Source organism: Canis lupus, chromosome 4 (assembly GCF_048164855.1).
Source record: "Canis lupus baileyi chromosome 4, mCanLup2.hap1, whole genome shotgun sequence".
Lineage (NCBI taxonomy): Eukaryota > Metazoa > Chordata > Mammalia > Carnivora > Canidae > Canis > Canis lupus.
Genome location: NC_132841.1, coordinates 15740518 through 15759554, shown reverse-complemented (window position 1 = coordinate 15759554; position 19037 = coordinate 15740518). Strand labels below are relative to the sequence as shown.

Below are 19037 nucleotides of genomic sequence, written 5' to 3'. Positions count from 1 at the left end.
TACAGGTTTTGTAGTAAGTATAAAAACAACTTGTAGTTGTTATTATCCTACATACTACTCTTAATAATAATATTACTAGATAATTCTTCAATACCAAAAGCATATATGGACTTATAAGAGTTCAACAAAACGAATAGCTGGGTGATCCAGCCAGTAGAGACCAACAGTTAATGTCTCAGATTGTAGAATCAGTTATTCCTGAGTTTTAGCTCATTCTCTTGGTTCCTGTATGACTTTGTTAACTATAGTAGGGTTACAGCTAAGCCTGTCTCCTATGCATAATGCTGATAATAGTGGTACATATAGCAAAGATTTCGTGATTAAATGACATAGAGTATACAAAGTCCTTCGTTTAATACCAAGCACATATGAATGGTGTATAAATGTTAACTTGTTATTTTCCTAATCATCACCCTCATCTTCTTAAGTTAGGAGACCCTTTGCTCTGGCAAATATACCTCTGCTGGTGGCCCAATAGAAACCCCAAGAAATGCATTGGTAGGAACAAGAACAGGTTCTATTTCATATTTTTACTTCATGGTCTTTCTAGCCAACAATCTCCAAAGGACAGACAAATTTAAAGAATAGTTGTAAAAGGTCATACACCTGGAATTGCAGAAAAGCTGGAAAAAAAAAAAAACATCAAAATGAAAGTTGGTTGCAGTGTCCATCAGTTAAGTGTCAGACTCTTGATTTCAGCTCAGTAATGATCTTGGATGGTGAGATGGAGTCCCATGTCAGTCCTTGCTGGGTGTGGAGTCTGCTTAAGATTCTATCTCTCCCTCTGCTCCCCCCCTCTTGAAGAAAAAGGAAGGAAATATATATTCAGGTAGAGATAATAACACAAAGCTGAAATAAGATGTTGGATTATAACAAAGGGAGAAATCTGGTTAAAAAAAGAAGAAGGAAAGGTTTAGATAATAAAAATATGAGATGAGGTAGTAGAAGGAACATTCTTGGTGTTGTCCATTTGAAAAATAGAGAATGAATTATAATGAACTGCCAATATTCCCTGATTGAGAGTAAAAAGAGTAAGTACTATAATAACTGAAGAATAACCACTAACCAGGGGAAGAGTGGCAGTTTTCCTTTCTATTTACCTTAAACTTTTCTGAATTTAGTAGTTACATGAATTGGATGTTTGAAGCTGAGAGGAACTAAGCATACATAATGGGGTTCCTAATAAACTTTTTGGGAGTTTCATCCTTGTTCCTCTAAGTCATAAATAAAGTGTTGTTTTGTTTTGTTTTAAGATTTTATTTATTCATTAGAGACACAGGGAGAGAGAGAGGCAGAGACACAGGCAGAGGGAGAAGCAGGGCTCCGTGCAGGAAGCCCAACGTGGGACTTGATCCCAGGGCTCCTGGATCAGGCCCTGGGCTAAAGGCGGCGCTAAACTGCTGAGCCACCACCGGGGCTGCCCTAAAGTGTCGTTTAAATTAATGAAACTGTACTTGGCATTTTTTTAATCCAGTAAATATCTTAAAGTGATTTAAGGAATTTTCTTTTCCATTTATTGATTGATTGATTGAGGGAAAGGAGTTCGGAGGAAGAGGCAGAGAAGGAGAGAGAATCTTAAGCAGACTCCACTCCCAGCATAGAGCCCAACGTGGGGCTTGAGCTCATGACCCTGAGATCGTCACCTGAGCTGAAATCAAGAGTCAGATGTCCAACTGACTGAGCCATCCACACACCTCCATTTAGGGCATTCTCAAGGTTCCTGATTTAAGTTATATATAAAATAACAACATTACTCTAGGCAGCATTTGGCCCACATTTTAATTCTTGTCCTTGTCAGACACTTGGATATAGTTTTCATTTGATTGAATTAACAATGTAGTTAAAAGTGATAGAAATCTTATTTCTTGAAATAACCTAAAAGTGGTACTGCTTATCATTGCCATTTGTGTAACACTATGGAAGTCATTTAAGTTTGTTAAATTTAATTAATAATTAAAATGTGTGTGTATGAAAGACCTACCCTATTTTCTTATTTTTTAACATAAATATAGTTTGTATGTTTATAATATAAAAATTATAACTTTATAAAACTGGACTTCTGGCTAGGTATCTAATCCTCTTATGTTTTAAAATTTCAGATTGTCATTTAGTAAAAATGGAGTGGTCAGAATAGATGGTTTCTCTTCTCCTGACCAATATGATGATGAAGCCATGAGCTTATGGACACATGAAAATTATGAAGATGATGAACTAGATGTAGAAACTTCAAAATACATCTTGGATATCATAGGTGATAAATTCTGTCAGTTAGTAACATCTGAAAAAACAGCTTTGTCCTGGGTGAAAAAGGATGGTAAGGAAGTTAAATACTTAGAACATACAACTGTACAAATTTCATTTTAAGAATTTCTCTTTCAAAAAAGAAAAGAATTTCTCTTTCAAGGATATTTAATGGGCTAAGTTCCTAATTTTACCTAGTTTCATTGAGATTTTATTTTGATGGTACTGTTTTAAATGCGATTACATGTACTTAAGGTAACATATTTTCCAACTGAGGTTATAATGAATGTGGATTAACAATTCATGAAATCACAATAGCATTATGCTGTTTCTGCAATCATGACATATAGTTAGCATGAAAAGGATATTTCAGATATGAAATGGAGAAATAACAGCATTTGCCAGAGAAAGATACCGTCTATGCCAATTTAAGTTTTTAATGTACTGTGGTTCATCACAACCTTCAGTTAGATTTATATTTGAATCCCAGCTTTACTCCTTTTAACTGTATGGCTATAAAATGGGAATAACTGTCTCACAGCTTTGTTTAGAAAGTAAATTATATCTACATATGTAAAGCATCTAACATGAATTCTCTAAATGTTAGCTTCTTATCCTCCCTTTCTCTTAAATCAATGATTTGTCTCTCAAGGGATGTTTAACAATGACTGGAGACATTTTTGGTTGCATAATTGTTGCATAAGTTGATTGCATAAGTTGGAGGTGTTTGATAGAGTACTAGCATCTAATGGGTGGAGGTCACAGATGCCACTAAGCATTCTATTCTACATTGCAGAGAATAGTCCCTCACAACAGAGAATTATTCAATCAAAAATCTTCAAAGTACTAAAGTTGAAAAAATTCATTAGATGTAAAACTTCTGAAAAGAATTACTAATTCAAGAAATCTGTTGATCTTTAGTTAATATATCCTTTAAAGTCTTGATTTGCCTTTAAATTTTTGTTCTTGTATATTTCAGCAAAAAATGTGTGGAAAAGAACATGTTTGCCTTTAAATTTTTATTTTTCTCTATTTCAGCCAAAATTGCCTGGAAGAGAGCAGTGAGAGGAGTCCGGGAAATGTGTGATGCATGTGAAGCAACATTGTTTAACATTCATTGGGTCTGCCAAAAATGTGGATTTGTGGTCTGCTTAGATTGTTACAAGGCAAAGGAAAGAAAGAGTTCTAGAGGTTGGTTTATAACTGTGTAAATTGAAATTTTTATAACGTCCCTTTTCTATAGGATCAGTCATCTGGAAAATTATGTGTGTGTGAGGTTTTCTTTCTCTACTTTCCTTTATTTTGAATATATTACATTAAAGAAGTTTTATGAAGTTTATTAATGGCCAGATTTTCTAGAATAAAAATTCCATCTACATCTTTTTATCCTCTAGTAAGATCCACCCTCTCATTTCAAGCAGGTAGTTGTGTTAAGATTTATTTATTTTAGAGAGAGAGTGAGTGAGGTGGGTGTAGGGACGGCGGGAGAGAGAGAATCCTGAAGCAGACTCCCTACTGAGCACGGAGTATGACATGGGGCTCAATCCCATGACCCTGAAATCATGATCTGAGCCGAAATCAAGAGTCAGAGACACTTAACTAAGCCACCCAGGGTCACCCTCAAGCAGGTATTTTTTTTTTATTGTAGCCCAATTTAGGATAGGTTTTGCTTCTTTCAGATTCCAGTATGTAGGAACCTGAAGTCCATTCTAGAACCTATGAATTACATGGTCATGCACGTGAGCCACAATTGAATACTTACTTGTATGAACTGGTTTTTCTAAATAATTGGTCCATAAAGTTTTTTTTCTTCAAATTTTAATTTAAATTCTAGTTAGTTAACATACAGTTAATGGTCTAGCCAAATATTGGTTTCAGGAGTAGAATTCAGTGGTTCATTACTTAGTACAACCAGTGCTCATCACAAGTGCCTTCTTGTTACTCACCGCCCATTGCCCTCTATGAACCCTCGGTTTGTTCTCTGTCCTTAAAACCATAAAGTTCAAATCAAAGTGTTCAAGAATATGCTTCCCCCAGTGTCATTTATCTCTTGGTTCTTAGAGAATAATGAAGAAGTCCTTATTACATATGAAATTAGTCTCTGAAGCTATTATTTTCTAATTTCTAGGTAAAGTGGCACAAAAATAGGTGATCTGTGAAATAATATAAAATTTAAAAAGGAAGTAACTAAGTTCACCTTTTCTCATCCCAAAAGTATTTTTAGAGAATGTTTACACAAGGCAAATTTGGAAATAGATACCTAATACTAGTAACATGAGATTTTTGAGTAATTTGTTTGGGATACAGTTTTCATGAAATGAGAGGATTCAAGTTGTGGAAGTACTAGAAGTAAAATCATATTTAGTGATAGAAACGGTTTAATGTCTAAAAATGATGAATGCTATTTTCATATCCAGGTATCTTTTTCAGAATAGTATATCAGATAGATAAACCATGAGTTAGCCATCAGTATCTTTTCCACTGATAAATTTACAAAAACTTTTTCTTAGATACCCAGCACTTAACCAAAAAGACCTCTGGAGCTGGGGACACATTTCCAAACATCACAGCTGGGTGTTTTCTGTGATAATGCAAAAATGTGAATGCATTCTAGGAGCACCTGGGTGGTGCAGTCAGTTAAGCGTCAGACTCTTGGTTTTGGCTCAGGTCATAACCTCATAGGTAGTGAGATAGAGCTTCCTGTTGGGCTTGGTGCTCCACAGACTGGAACTTTCTCTCTCTCAGCTCCTCCTGTGTATTTGGGCACATGCTCACTCACTGTGTGTGTCTCTCTCTCTCTCTCTGTAAAATAAATCTTTTTTTTTTAAAAAAAGGAATGCATGTTAGGCATTTACTATCTTCAAAATTATAAAAATATATTTGGATATTTTCCACTAATACAATTAGCTACACTGTTAAAAAACATCACATACATTTTCTATTATTCCTGGCTCCATGTTAGTTTTGTTTTCCCTTTACCTAATTAAAAAATTAATGTTTTGTATTTTCCTATATTGTATGCATAATTATAAGTATGTAGTATTTTTTTAATAAGATAGGGTATGTATAATCCTAAATAGTTGTCTTCTGTGGACGCCTGGGTGGCTTAGCAGTTGAGTGCCTGCCTTTGGCGCAGGGCATGATCCTGGACTCCCAGGATCAAGTCCCACATCGGGCTCCCTGCATGGAGCCTACCTCTCTCTCTGTCATGAATAAATAAATAAAAATCCTAAGTAAGTAAGTAAATAAATAAATAAATAAATATGTTGCTATTGATATTCATAGTACTATTAATTTTGAAAGTATTGTCACTGTATCTTTTTTTAATATAACCTATATGCTTTATATTCTGTTATCTATTTAGCTATGTCATTGTTAAATATTGTAATAAACTCATTGAATAGGATATAGTTTTATATATCTAAAATATAAGCAATTAGAAAACATTTACAGATTACTGTGTAGGCTCTGGAGGGGAAAGTTGGAATTTTTTTCTTTTAAAAGATTTTAAAGATTCCTTTGAGAGAGAGAGGGCATGTGTGCATACACAAGGGGGAGGGACAGAGGGAGCAGAAGAAGCAGACTCCCCGCTGAGCAGGGAGCCCATTGTGGGGCTCTGTCTGGGATCATGACCTTACCAAAAGGTAACTGCTTGACCAACTGAGCCACCCAGGTGCCCCTCGTTGGAAAGCTTTTATAGAAAACCAATTTTGGGCATTTTATTTATTTATTTATTTTTAGATATTTTATTTATTTTTGAGAGACACAGAGAGGCAGAGACATAGGCAGAGGAAGAAGCAGGCTCCCTCCAGGGAGCCTGATGCAGAACTCAATCCCATGACCCCAAGATCATGACCTCAACCACCGATCCACCCAGGCACCCCAGTTTTAGACATTTTAGACTAGATTTGAATTTTTAGTCTGAAACTTTTAATGAAACGGTTGTAGTTTTTTTTGTGTGCTGAATATAATGAGCTTTCTAATATTTATTGAAACTGTTATAACCACACCAATATGTAGCTGTGTCATTAAATTTATAGAAAAAAATTTCCTTGAGGTCAAGGTAATTGAATATTTTTCCTGTGTATGATATGCCTTAATATGTTTACAACTCCAGGTATGGAGCCTTTTTTGAAGGCAGTAATAACAGTTAAATATTTTATATAAAATAGCAGTTTTTTGACATCTTATGGCATTTCCTCTACATGTCTTTGAAGTATAAGAGGAAAATAGTAGTAACCTCAAATTTGTGTCAGTCTAATGTACTAAGATCAGACAACAGCCCTGTTGGACACAGAAAATAGTGAAGAGATAAAAGGAAATTAGCGACAGAGAAGCTAAAATCAAGTAAGGAAGATAGAGGTAACAAATATATTAGTGACAGTAATGGTAATGTTAGAAGAGGCTAAATAACATAAATCAATTTTGTATCTTATTTTTATAAAATTCTCAGTGATAGAACTGTCTTATTGTTTTAAAAACTGAACATTTGAAGCCTACCATTGATATTTTATATAGTTGTTAGCTCTTTATATACAAACCTCCAATTTTACAATTATAAAATCATGACCTATAAAAGTGTACATTGTAATCATACAGATAAAGAACTGTATGCTTGGATGAAGTGTGTGAAAGGACAACCGCATGATCACAAACATTTAATGCCTACTCAAATTATACCCGGTTCTGGTAAGTATAAATGTATTTACTTAGTAGTGTAACAGCTCTTTTTTGCTTTACATTATTTAGGAGTATGTAGGAATATAATACAATGGAAAGGTAAGGTTTATCTAATCCTGAGTTGTTTTTGTTCAATTCTTAGAATTCTCTATGGAATAAAGCTAGCAAGGCAAGCCCAGCCCCAATGATGAAGAAAGCGGGAGGAACCATTTTAGAGGGGGAAAACTAGAGTGTAATCAAAAAGTTTTTTAATTTTTTTTTTTTTAAGATTTTATTTATTTATTTGTAAGTGAGCACAAGTGGCAGGGAAGGGCAGAGGGAGAGAACAAAGCAGACTCCCCGCTGATCAGGGAACCTGATGCAGGTCTCAATACTAGGACTCAGATCATGACCTGAGCTGAAGGCAGACGCTTAACTGACTGAGCCACCCAGGTGCCCCATGAGAAAGCTTATTAGATTTATGATCAAAAATCATTCTCCCCTTTTTGAGGATACTGAATTTTAAATAAAAGAAGAGAGAAAAGAATTAGAGAACATGAATTTGGCTGAATGATCAAACCTGAAATAGATGGAAGTGATGGAAAAAATGGGAGGAAAAGTGAAGAAAGGACACAAGAAAAATAGGAAAAATGTTTTATGATCTTAACAACTGGGGCAATCCTTTTATTAACCACTCTTATATTCTATAGTTTTGACAGATCTTCTAGATGTGATGCATACCCTTAGAGAAAAATATGGTATTAAATCCCATTGTCAGTGCACTAACAAACAAAATATACAAGTTGGAAATTTTCCTGCAGTGAATGGTGTATCTCAAGTGAGTACAACTAATTATTGAAATGAAATGCATGGTTAATTAATTAGCTTTGATATTTGAGCTACAACTTAGGACTTGTGTTTTGTAAATTATGTTTTCTATGTTACTCTGAATAGTTGAAAAGGTAGTATTTAAAAAGTTTAATTCTTCTACCCTTACAGGTTTTACAGAATGTTCTTAATCACAGTAATAAAATTTCTCTGTGCATGCCTGAGTCTCAGCAGCAAAATAACCCTCAGAATTCTGAGAGTAATGGCAATAGCAGCCCTGGGAGTGACATAAGCACAGACAGCAAGTTAACTCCTCCAGAATCCCAGTCACCACTGCACTGGTTAGCAGATCTTGCAGAGCAAAAGTCCAGAGAGGAAAAAAAAGGTACATATAATAAAGTATATAATAGAAAACTATAATATAACCAACAATGCACATTAATGTATAATATTCACTTAGAACAATTTACATTTGACATTTGCTTGCATTATGCATGGCTTAGATTCAGCAAAACATTTGTTTTCTGTTGTTAGGAACTCACCTTCCTATGATTGTATCAAAATTAGTTACAGAATCATTTGTGGATGAGCATATCATTAAAACCACCAGGGCAGTAGTTTTGTAACTTAAACTATACTTTCTCCCTGTCTTAGCTATAGCATTTTTCATTTGTGACAGGTGCAAACTCAGCTACATGTCTAAGATATTGAGGAAGGCCTTTTCATATTCAAACTGTTTGACTCCATTTTGAAGGATCTAACCCATCCTCTGGTGTGTGTTCAGGTGAATAAATCACTAGTGCTACACTTTTTACCTCTCACTATCAAATGTTAGGGTCCCACTTTTTTCAGTACTTGAGCAGCATGCTTAATTTTATTTGAATTTTGTAAATGTTGTATTTCAGAAAACAAAGAATTTGCCCTTGAAAAGCAAATTAAAGAAGAGAGAGAACAAGACAATCCTGATTCTCCAAATAGCAGAACATCACCTCCTGCATCCCAGAATAATGAACAGGGTTCAACTTTACGAGATTTGCTGACCACAACTGCTGGCAAGCTACGTGTGGGTTCTACAGATGCTGGCATTGCCTTTGCCCCAGTGTATTCAATGGGAACCCCAGTGAGTAAGATGCCAGATTTTTGGTTTTCAAATGGACCTTAAATTTGGATGATTTGGGGATTTGGCTGTGAACTACACAATAAATAGATGCAAATGAAATAAAATTCACTTATTACTAAGCATGCTCCCAGTTGCATTATAAATCTCTTAGCTTAAAAGCTGGAGATTTTGGTTTTTTTCTAGGTTAAAAAGGTTGGGGGAGGGGCTTTTTATAGCAGAAGAGCCCTAAGATATTCCTTCAGAATTTGAAAACCCTGTATCTAGTAGGGGAAATAAACCACATGGATGTTATTAATATGTTTTGTTTTGTTTTGTTTTTTACTTAAAACACTTGGTAATCAGTTTTTATCTTAATTATGCACCATAAGAAAATAAAAAGCAATAATTGCATAGATAGGCACAAATTTTTACTGATCTTTAAACATATATGGGAGATTCCAACCATCTAACTTTACTCTGCCCCAGTCCTAAAGGAATATAAAAGGCCACACTTAGTTTCTTGCAGACCTGATCATTTCTCACATGGAATACCACCAAACTTCTGGTTTCTATCTTTTAGGAACAACATAGGGACTCTAGATCCATATCCACTGACATGATTACATTTTCTTGAAGGTAGTTAAAATGTTTGCGTTGGTTGTTTGCTATATTAGTAGTAAACCAAAGTGAAAGTTTAAAGATGTATACATTTCCTCTCAAAATACAACTTTTTCCCTTATAGAGTGGCAAAAGTGGAAGGACTATGCCAAATATTCTTGATGACATAATTGCTTCAGTTGTTGAAAACAAAATTCCACCAAATAAAGCCTCTAAGATAAATGTAAAACCAGAGCTTAAAGAAGAGCCTAAAGAGAGCAGAAAATCATCCATGGAGGAAAACAATAAATTGTACAGTGACATACCACATTCTTGGATCTGTGAGCAGCATATTCTGTGGCTTAAGGATTATAAAAATATTAATAATTGGAAGCTTTTCAAAGAGTGTTGGAAACATGGACAAGTGAGTATTTTAAGTATTTAAGCTGGTTGGATAAGTTCACGCATTTGGAAGTAAGATATCAAAAACAAAAACTAGAATTACTGTTTCTGAATTCTTATTTTTTGGTCAGACATGAATAGGGAAGCATTGATTGTTTGACATTATATTGTTTAGCTGTCATGTCAGTCAACAAACTTTTAATAAAGCTGTGTATTAACAAAATTTGGTACTTCCTTTTTTTTTATTTGTAGTTTAGTCCACTTAACAGATCCATATCTACTAATAAATGTTAATACTAGAAGCATTTGCCTTGCCTTTAATGTTCATTCAGAGAACATGTATTTATACGTCAGTTCATCAGATCCTGAATGACATTATTGAATTCTGTTAAAATGAAAATGATTTTCTCTTTGACCAAAGTTTTGATAGAATGATAGGCATTTCACATGGCAGTTTGTCGCATTAATGCAGAAATTGTGAACAAAATTAAGAATTTGCATGGCTTAGCATTATGTTTTTTTCTTGGTTTCTGGAAAACATCATTTGCAATTTTATTTTTATTCATTGATAGTTTTTGAGCACGTAATAAAATCTACTCTTTATACTAGCTATTAATATAAAAATGAAAAAAATATAAAAATGAGTAAGTTATATAAAAATCAGTAAGATAGTAAACTATTTTATATTTTAGTACCATGATTCATAATCTTGTTAGATTGGTTCACTAATCCTTTTCACAATGTGAAGAAATCTTGCTCCCTTTCTCCCCAGAAAAAAATCATACCCTTTTGTTGCACATACACAATATCTAGCCTTTTTTTGTTTTCTGGTTGGCTTTCCTTGAAGCACTGATGCCACTGGTGGGTCATAATTTAGACCACTTGATTAGGTGTGTGCTTGAACAGTCACATAAATATATATATATATATATATATATATATTTTAAAGGTTTTATTTATTTATTCATGACAGAGAGAGGCAGAGACAGAGGCAGAAGGAGATGCAGGCTCCATGCAGGGAGCCCGATGCGGGACTAGATCCCAGGTTTCCAGGGTCACACCCCGGGCTGAAGGCGGCACTAAACCGCTGGGCCACCGGTGCTGCCCACATAAATATTTTATTTATTTATTTATTTATTTATTTATTTATTTATTTATTTATTTTAATAAAATGTATTTATTCATGAGAGACACAGAGAAAGAGAGAGGCAGAGACACAGGCAGAGGGAGAAACAGGCTCCATGCAGGGAGCCTGACATGGGACTCGATCCCAGGTCTCCAGGATCATGCCCTAGGCTGAAGGCAGCGCTAAACCGCTGAGCCACCAGGGCTGCCCCACATAAATATTTTAATAAGTACATTAAATATCCTAAGAACTTTGTTAACGTGCTATAAAAACCCACAAGAGAGAATGACCAGGCTTGAGTACTAATTCAGAAAGGCTAGTCTGAATTGATGCCTCAAGGATTAAGTAAAATTTTTCTAGATGTGAACAAGAGGTTGGAAATAAACAAAACCATCATGTGCTTGGGATACTGCTAAGTAGTTTTGTTTGCCTGGAACATAGATAAAAGAATTCTATAGGATAATAACGAGGAAATGGTAGTTACGGTTATGCTTATGAAGGGCCTTTTGGTATTTTACACTAAGGAGTTTGAATTTTATCCTGTAGATGATAGTTTAAATTGAGGAGTCAAAGTAATAGGATTGGCATTTTAAAATAACTGACAGCAAAGCAGATTGGAAACTGACTTAAAGGGATCCCTGGGTGGCGCAGCGGTTAAGCGCCTGCCTTTGGCCCAGGGCGCGATCCTGGAGACCCGGGATCGAATCCCACATCGGGCTCCTGGTGCATGGAGCCTGCTTCTCTCTCTGCCTATGTCTCCGCCTCTCTCTCTCTGTGTGACTATCATAAATAAATAAAAATTTAAAAAAAAAAAAAAGAAACTGACTTAAAGGAAGATAAGGCTAGGGGCAAGGAATCAAAATAGGAAGATTTCCAGTTTTTCAGAAAGATGATGATGTTAGCATAAGAATTCTGCTTGAAAATATTCTAATGTACTACATAACTTGCCTCTTGTTTTTTTTTTTTTTTTTTTTTTTTTACCAGTATGATTATCATTAGAAAGATTGGCATAGGGCTGGATAGGAATATTATTGGATAGCCATACTAAAGGCTGAGAATTAATATCCGAATTGCCAACAATAGTTAATTATCTAATAGTTGAATCTATTTTTAATAGTGGAATATTCTATTATTAGCCCGTTGAAGAGAAGTTTAATGGAGTGGTCCTCCAAGTAAAGTAGTTAACCAGAATTAAGGTTATTTTTGTTGTTTTTCTTTAATTTTGAGATATTTTTTGTGATAAGAACCCTAGCTAGAGGTTATTCTGCTCTATGGTTCCCAAAATAAAATTATCTTAATGAAGTTTAAGATAACTTAATAAATGTTGTATTTTACAAGAGACTCTCAAGTCACAACTTTCTTTGTTCTCTATATCCCAGATTTTTGCTTCTTATTGTAATAAAAGAATTTTAAAAACTGAAAACCTTGAGGATAGCATATCAGAGCATTGTAGAGGTTTTTTTACATCAGCATTGGAGTTTTAGAAGCTTTAAATCTTCAGTTGTTTTTGGGTTAGGTAGCCTTGATGGAATTCAAATTCATATGATTTCAAAGGAAAGGTTTACTTTCAGGGAATTAGCCATTAAGCTTGAAACTTAATATTTTGCCTGGTTTAATATTTTTATTTATCATAATCCTTGTGGAGGTAAAGAACATGTATATGTGTTTCAAGTGATACAAATTATGTTTTAAGCTCAAGGACTGTATTATTTTATTAAAATTTTATTATATATATTATACAGATATATGAGTAGGTTATGTTCTATCATCAAAAATAAGTCTATAAATAAAGCAGCCAAAAATCCATATTTATCCTGCCTAGAACTGAAGTCTTTAATATAGCCTTTAGGACTTCATTCCTGAAAATTTACTACATGGTAATTTTATTTATTTATGTATGTATTAATTTATGTATTTATTTATGTATTTATTTATTTTACATGTTAATTTTAATTTTAAAAAAATGGCGATGTATTCTACATGGCATTTTCTCATTACCTTTTCTCTTTGCCAGCATATTATGTACATCTTTCCAGGTTAGGGACTATTTGCAATAGTTCCTTTTATTTTCACGGTTTGTCGGTAGTCCTAAAACTTAACATGTTATCTGTTGTATGTGCGTTATAAAATTGAATTTTGGAAGTGTCCATATACCTTTTAACTTACTTATTGATCTATCTATTTATTTTTAAGCCTGCAGTGGTTTCTGGTGTGCATAAGAAAATGAACATTAGCTTGTGGAAGGCGGAATCAATTAGTCTTGATTTTGGAGACCACCAGGCTGATCTCCTGAACTGCAAAGACAGCATAATTTCAAATGCCAATGTTAAGGAATTCTGGGATGGTTTTGAAGAAGTTTCAAGTATGTTGTTTTTTTGTTTGTTTTACTGTTTTCTGAAACATAATCCCCCCCCATTACAAATTACAAATATGACTTAAAAGATTTTTAATCTTTGAAACTTCTATATTCTTTGGCTTTTAATAAAGAAGAGACAGATACTTGGGAACAAGAGATTGGGTCTTATTCCTTGGTTCCACCCCTAATTTCCTTTGACCATAAATAAATAATTAATTTATATTGTGTTTCCCTATTATATAGGGGGTATTTTTGGCAACACTGTAAACCTTTGAGAATTACATAAGTTATGTAAAACACTTAGAAAATTAAAAGTAAAAATGTAAGACTAACTTCAATAACCCCTGTAAACAGACTTTTAAAGAATATTTTTGCAATATTACAGATATCTAAATACATAAGGAACAGGAGTCCTAATACTGTATAAGTACATAAGAAGTTAAACTCAGTAAGCAAGCATTCATTAAATACCTACTGTATGACAATCAAGTCATTCATTTTACATCTCTTCCTTCCTCTCCAAACATTAATAAAAATTAAAAGGCAGAGATTACCTTTTAATAATAAACTGCATTCTTTATAGAACGACAAAAAACAAAAAGTGGAGAAACAGTTGTTTTAAAATTGAAAGATTGCCCTTCAGGAGAAGACTTCAAGACTATGATGCCAGCAAGGTATATATTTTAAAACTTGTTATTTTAACTGTTGGGTTTTTGAAATTGAGCTGAGAGTATCCCCAGAAGAAGCATAAGGAATTCTACGTATTTGACCTTCAGGCATTTTCTTTGCCAATTAAAAATAAATTAAGAACAAAACCCAATCTCTGTAGTCTCAGCCGGATAAAGTCTTTATGTTGGGATTTAAAAGAAAGAATGCTAATATCTCAAAGGACATGGAGTCCTGTTTGGGATCTCCCTTCTCTTGGTGTTTTTAATTTGCTGTGATTAGAGAAACAGAATTGCAGTTTTAGTCAATCATTTCTTGCCCTTGTGTTAGGCATTCATTTAAACTTAATGAAGTCAAGGAAAGTGTTGCTTGTCAGAAACCTTATGGAAAGGTTGTATTATGTTTTCAGCAACCTGAAAATTGTGTATATGAAAGCATGTAAGAATGTAAATCTGTACTCAAAAAAAGTCCATGTTGTTATTCTTCAGATATGAAGATCTTTTAAAAAGTCTGCCATTGCCAGAATATTGTAATCCGGAAGGAAAATTTAACTTGGCCTCTCACTTGCCAGGATTTTTTGTACGCCCTGATCTAGGACCCAGATTGTGCAGTGCCTATGGTAGGTATATATTTGCATTTTCATGAACTTGGAATTATATGAAATTTTAACTTCTGTCCAACAATAAATTGTCTAATGATATTTAGGTTCTACTAAATCTGTTTTTTAGCAATCCATTGAAATCTTTTTTTCCTATCAAACAGTATATTAGAAATTAATAGCCAATATAGTTAAGTACTTGCTAATTCCTTGCAAGATATTTACATTTTCTATTAATTTGATTTTTATAAAAATTTATTGGATTGTGGCTCTTGAGGAGGTTTTGGAACAAGTAAACCTAAAGCTCAAATTACATTTAACAAATTTTCCTCATAGAGCTGATTTTAGAGGGAATATGTAAGACATTCAGTCCAATAAAATTTTGTTTTTTACATAGGTGTAGCTGCTGCTAAAGATCATGACATAGGAACAACAAATCTCCATGTTGAAGTTTCTGATGTTGTAAATATTCTAGTCTATGTTGGCATAGCAAAGGGAAATGGCATTCTCTCAAAAGCAGGTAAAGAAACTTGAAAAACAGTGGTCTTTGAAATGAAATTGAATAACCACATACACACACACACACAAAGATTTATTATCCAGAGTGTCAAGCCTCTGAGTAAATAGCAAGGATTGCAAAAAGAATTGCAGTGGATATATGGGTATTCTAATCTTTATTACTTTAAGAGTGCTAGATTTACCTTTTTTCAATATAATAGGAATTTAAATTTTAAGAATGAATATATTTATTTGCTCCTTTTCTATCTTTAAATGTTCCATTTGTGAAAATATACTCTTAGGCTTACTTTTTATTATAAACACTTTATTAGAGAATAGAAACTGGGTCCTGGGGTTCTGAAGATGATTTAAGATTTGGTTTTTGCCTCAGGCATTCTTCATTTTTTCCCCATCTATCAGAGAGAGAAGGGATATTTTCTCCTAAATAGACATAACCTTTCTATCCAGTGTATATAGGTCTTAGATTTCATCCTCTGGATTTCTTTCTAAAACCTTGTTCCATCTGCTAACCCCTTCTGTATGTAAATAGATGTTTAAACCTTTCCTCTCCACTGGCTTATCTTCTTCAGGATAGGAGTGCACTCTAGACTGTTCTTTCTCAGAAGAAAACCTTCAAATCTAGTCTTCCTAGCCACCATCCTATAGCTCCTGTCTTTGTAACAAATTCTTTGCTGTCTTTGTCAACTCTTAGTCACATTTAAAAAGCAGGTTAGCCAAAAAAAAAAAAAAAAAAAGGTTGGCCTTATACCTGCTGCCTCACTGAAATTACTATTGCTGCAGCCCTCCCTAATATTCACAATTGAATCAGTGTTTTCATTGGTTTCTTTCTGGTCTTCTTAATGCTTGCCCCTCTAAAATAAATGGCACTGTTAATTACAGTCACTGCCTATTCTTCAAATACTGCCCTTGGCTTCTGTGATACTACTCCCCTAGTTCTTATTGACTAACCTTATGGAATCCCAAGGCTTTTCTAGAGTCAGAGAATTTTTTTTTTTAACATTTTCTAGTTTATGTGTACTTCATGTGAAATTCTATGCATGACCCAACCACCATATCCATCACCAGTTCTTTTTTTTTTTTTAATTTATTTTTTATTGGTGTTCAATTTACTAACATACAGAATAACCCCCAGTGCCCGTCACCCATTCACTCCCACCCCCCGCCCTCCTCCCCTTCTACCACCCCTAGTTCGTTTCCCAGAGTTAGCAGTCTTTACGTTCTGTCTCCCTTTCTGATATTTCCCACACATTTCTTCTCCCTGCCCTTATATTCCCTTTCACTATTATTTATATTCCCCAAATGAATGAGAACATATAATGTTTGTCCTTCTCCGACTGACTTACTTCACTCAGCATAATACCCTCCAGTTCCATCCACGTTGAAGCAAATGGTGGGTATTTGTCATTTCTAATAGCTGAGTAATATTCCATTGTATACATAAACCACATCTTCTTTATCCATTCATCTTTCGTTGGACACCGAGGCTCCTTCCACAGTTTGGCTATCGTGGCCATTGCTGCTATAAACATCAGGGTGCAGGTGTCCCGGCGTTTCATTGCATTTGTATCTTTGGGGTAAATCCCCAACAGTGCAATTGCTGGGTCGTAGGGCAGGTCTATTTTTAACTGTTTGAGGAACCTCCACACAGTTTTCCAGAGTGGCTGCACCAGTTCACATTCCCACCAACAGTGTATGAGGGTTCCCTTTTCTCCGCATCCTCTCCAACATTTGTTGTTTCCTGCCTTGTTAATTTTCCCCATTCTCACTGGTGTGAGGTGGTATCTCATTGTGGTTTTGATTTGTATTTCCCTGGTGGCAAGTGATGCAGAGCATTTTCTCATATGCATGTTGGCCATGTCTGTGTCTTCCTCTGTGAGATTTCTGTTCATATCTTTTGCCCATTTCATGATTGGATTGTTTGTTTCTTTGGTGTTGAGTTTAATAAGTTCTTTATAGATCTTGGAAACTAGCCCTTTATCTGATATGTCATTTGCAAATATCTTCTCCCATTCTGTAGGTTGTCTTTGAGTTTTGTGGACTGTATCCTTTGCTGTGCAAAAGCTTCTTATCTTGAAGTCCCAATAGTTCATTTTTGCTTTTGTTTCTTTTGCCTTCGTGGATGTATCTTGCAAGAAGTTACTATGGCCGAGTTCAAAAAGGGTGTTGCCTGTGTTCTTCTCTAGGATTTTGATGGAATCTTGTCTCACATTTAGATCTTTCATGCATTTTGAGTTTATCTTTGTGTATGGTGAAAGAGAGTGGTCTAGTGTCATTCTTCTGCATGTGGATGTCCAATTTTCCCAGCACCATTTATTGAAGAGACTGTCTTTCTTCCAATGGATAGTCTTTCCTCCTTTATCGAATATTAGTTGCCCATAAAGTTCAGGGTCAACTTCTGGATTCTCTATTCTGTTCCATTGATCTATGTGTCTGTTATTGTGCCAGTACCACACTGTCTTGATGACCACAGCTTTGTAGTACAACCTGAAATCTGGCACTGTGATGCCCCCAGATATGGTTTTCTTTTTTAAAATTCCCCTGGCTATTCGGGGTCTTTTCTGATTCCACACAAATCTTAAAATAATTTGTTCTAACTCTCTGAAGAAAGTCCATGGTATTTTGATAGGGATTGCATTAAACGTGTATATTGCCCTGGGTTCCATCACCAGTTCTTTATCTAAAGCCAAGAATGCATCTAAAGCTTAATGATTTGGTGCTGAGGACATGAGGGTTCCTATAGTATTCACAGTATTTGACAGCTTCTGTAAAACACAACCTAAATTCCCCCAAAACTAGAAACTCATTTTTATATGTTTCTCAGCTTCCTAAATTGACACTTGATTATAATTGATAAACTCTTTGCCTCCCCTACTCCCAAGAATTTGAGAGTTAGGCACAGTTAGGTTGTAGTCCCAGCTCTAAAACAAAAATGTGTGACTTATGGTTCAAATTGCTTATTTTTTCAAAGCCTGCGATGACACAGAGTTAATTATCTCTTTTGTACCTCATTGTACTTGTTCAACCCCTATAGCATGTATTCTAAAATACAGAAATTATACCTGTTTTTCTCCTCTATTAGTCTTTCATGTCCTTAAAGCCTGAGACTTCATTATCAATTTTCGGTTCTGCTCACCTCCCATCCCTCGTTTGTAATGTAGGATTTGGTCTTTTGAGAAAACATTCATCATTTTAATCCATGGCTGTCTTTATCTAAAGATTTTTGCATTTCTTTATAGATATCATAAAAGAAAGTGTTTTAGGGTTAATGTTTAAAACACCCCAAGAAATACTGACCTACTTAAAGCATGTGCTTTTTCCTTCACCTATAATGGCTCTCATACCTCCTTGTCTCCCTGGCAAATACCTTCAAAGTGTAGCTCATACTGTCTTCTCCCTCTAGAGGCCTAAACTTTCTCTTCCCCAATAATCCCGTCTTTTTTTTTTTTTTTTTTTTTTTTTTAATTTGAGAGAGAGACCATGAGTAATGGGGAGTGGCATAGGGAGAGGGAGAAGCAAACTCCCCATTGAGCAGGGAGCTGATGTGGGGCTCAATCCCAGGACCCTGAGACCATGACCTGAGCTGAAGGCAAACACTTAACCGAGTCACTCAGGTGTCCCACCCCTCCTCCCTTTTTGTAATTCACAGAGCAGTAAAATTTAAAGAAAAAAAAAGTGGGGGGAAATCATTCTGAGGTTGCCAGTTTATAATTTTGTTAATACATAACATTTGAGAACTGAACCAGTCTTTGTGTACCTTTCGTACTCCTGTGATTGCATTTACCTCACTGTGGTTTTTTTGTTTATTTTGCTACATTTATTAATACTCTATTTTCCTCTGTGAAGTCTTAACTGGGTCTTTGTTTAGCTCTAATCCCCAACATTCTACAACAGTGTCTGGCATACATTGTAAACACTTAATGTCAAGTAAAGAAATCCTTGCTTGCTT

At 34.8% G+C, this 19037-nt stretch overlaps 1 protein-coding gene across 9 annotated transcripts in view; it reads left to right on the top strand.

Annotated features, from left to right (window-relative positions):
• The window catches only part of JMJD1C (jumonji domain containing 1C), a 330739-nt gene that overhangs the window by 294344 nt on the left and 17358 nt on the right, over nt 1–19037 (top strand). For 8 of the 9 annotated variants that reach the window (XM_072823247.1, XM_072823243.1, XM_072823242.1 and 5 more), the window contains 11 exons: nt 2100–2314; nt 3280–3432; nt 6841–6930; nt 7611–7738; nt 7900–8113; nt 8634–8848; nt 9570–9848; nt 13146–13314; nt 13892–13982; nt 14463–14593; nt 14970–15092. In XM_072823247.1, the coding sequence (XP_072679348.1) occupies nt 2100–2314; nt 3280–3432; nt 6841–6930; nt 7611–7738; nt 7900–8113; nt 8634–8848; nt 9570–9848; nt 13146–13314; nt 13892–13982; nt 14463–14593; nt 14970–15092 (1808 nt within the window). Of the gene's footprint in view, nt 1–2099; nt 2315–3279; nt 3433–6840; nt 6931–7610; nt 7739–7899; nt 8114–8407; nt 8513–8633; nt 8849–9569; nt 9849–13145; nt 13315–13891; nt 13983–14462; nt 14594–14969; nt 15093–19037 lie in introns of those variants that run through there. The other variant, XM_072823251.1, reaches the window with a different exon arrangement.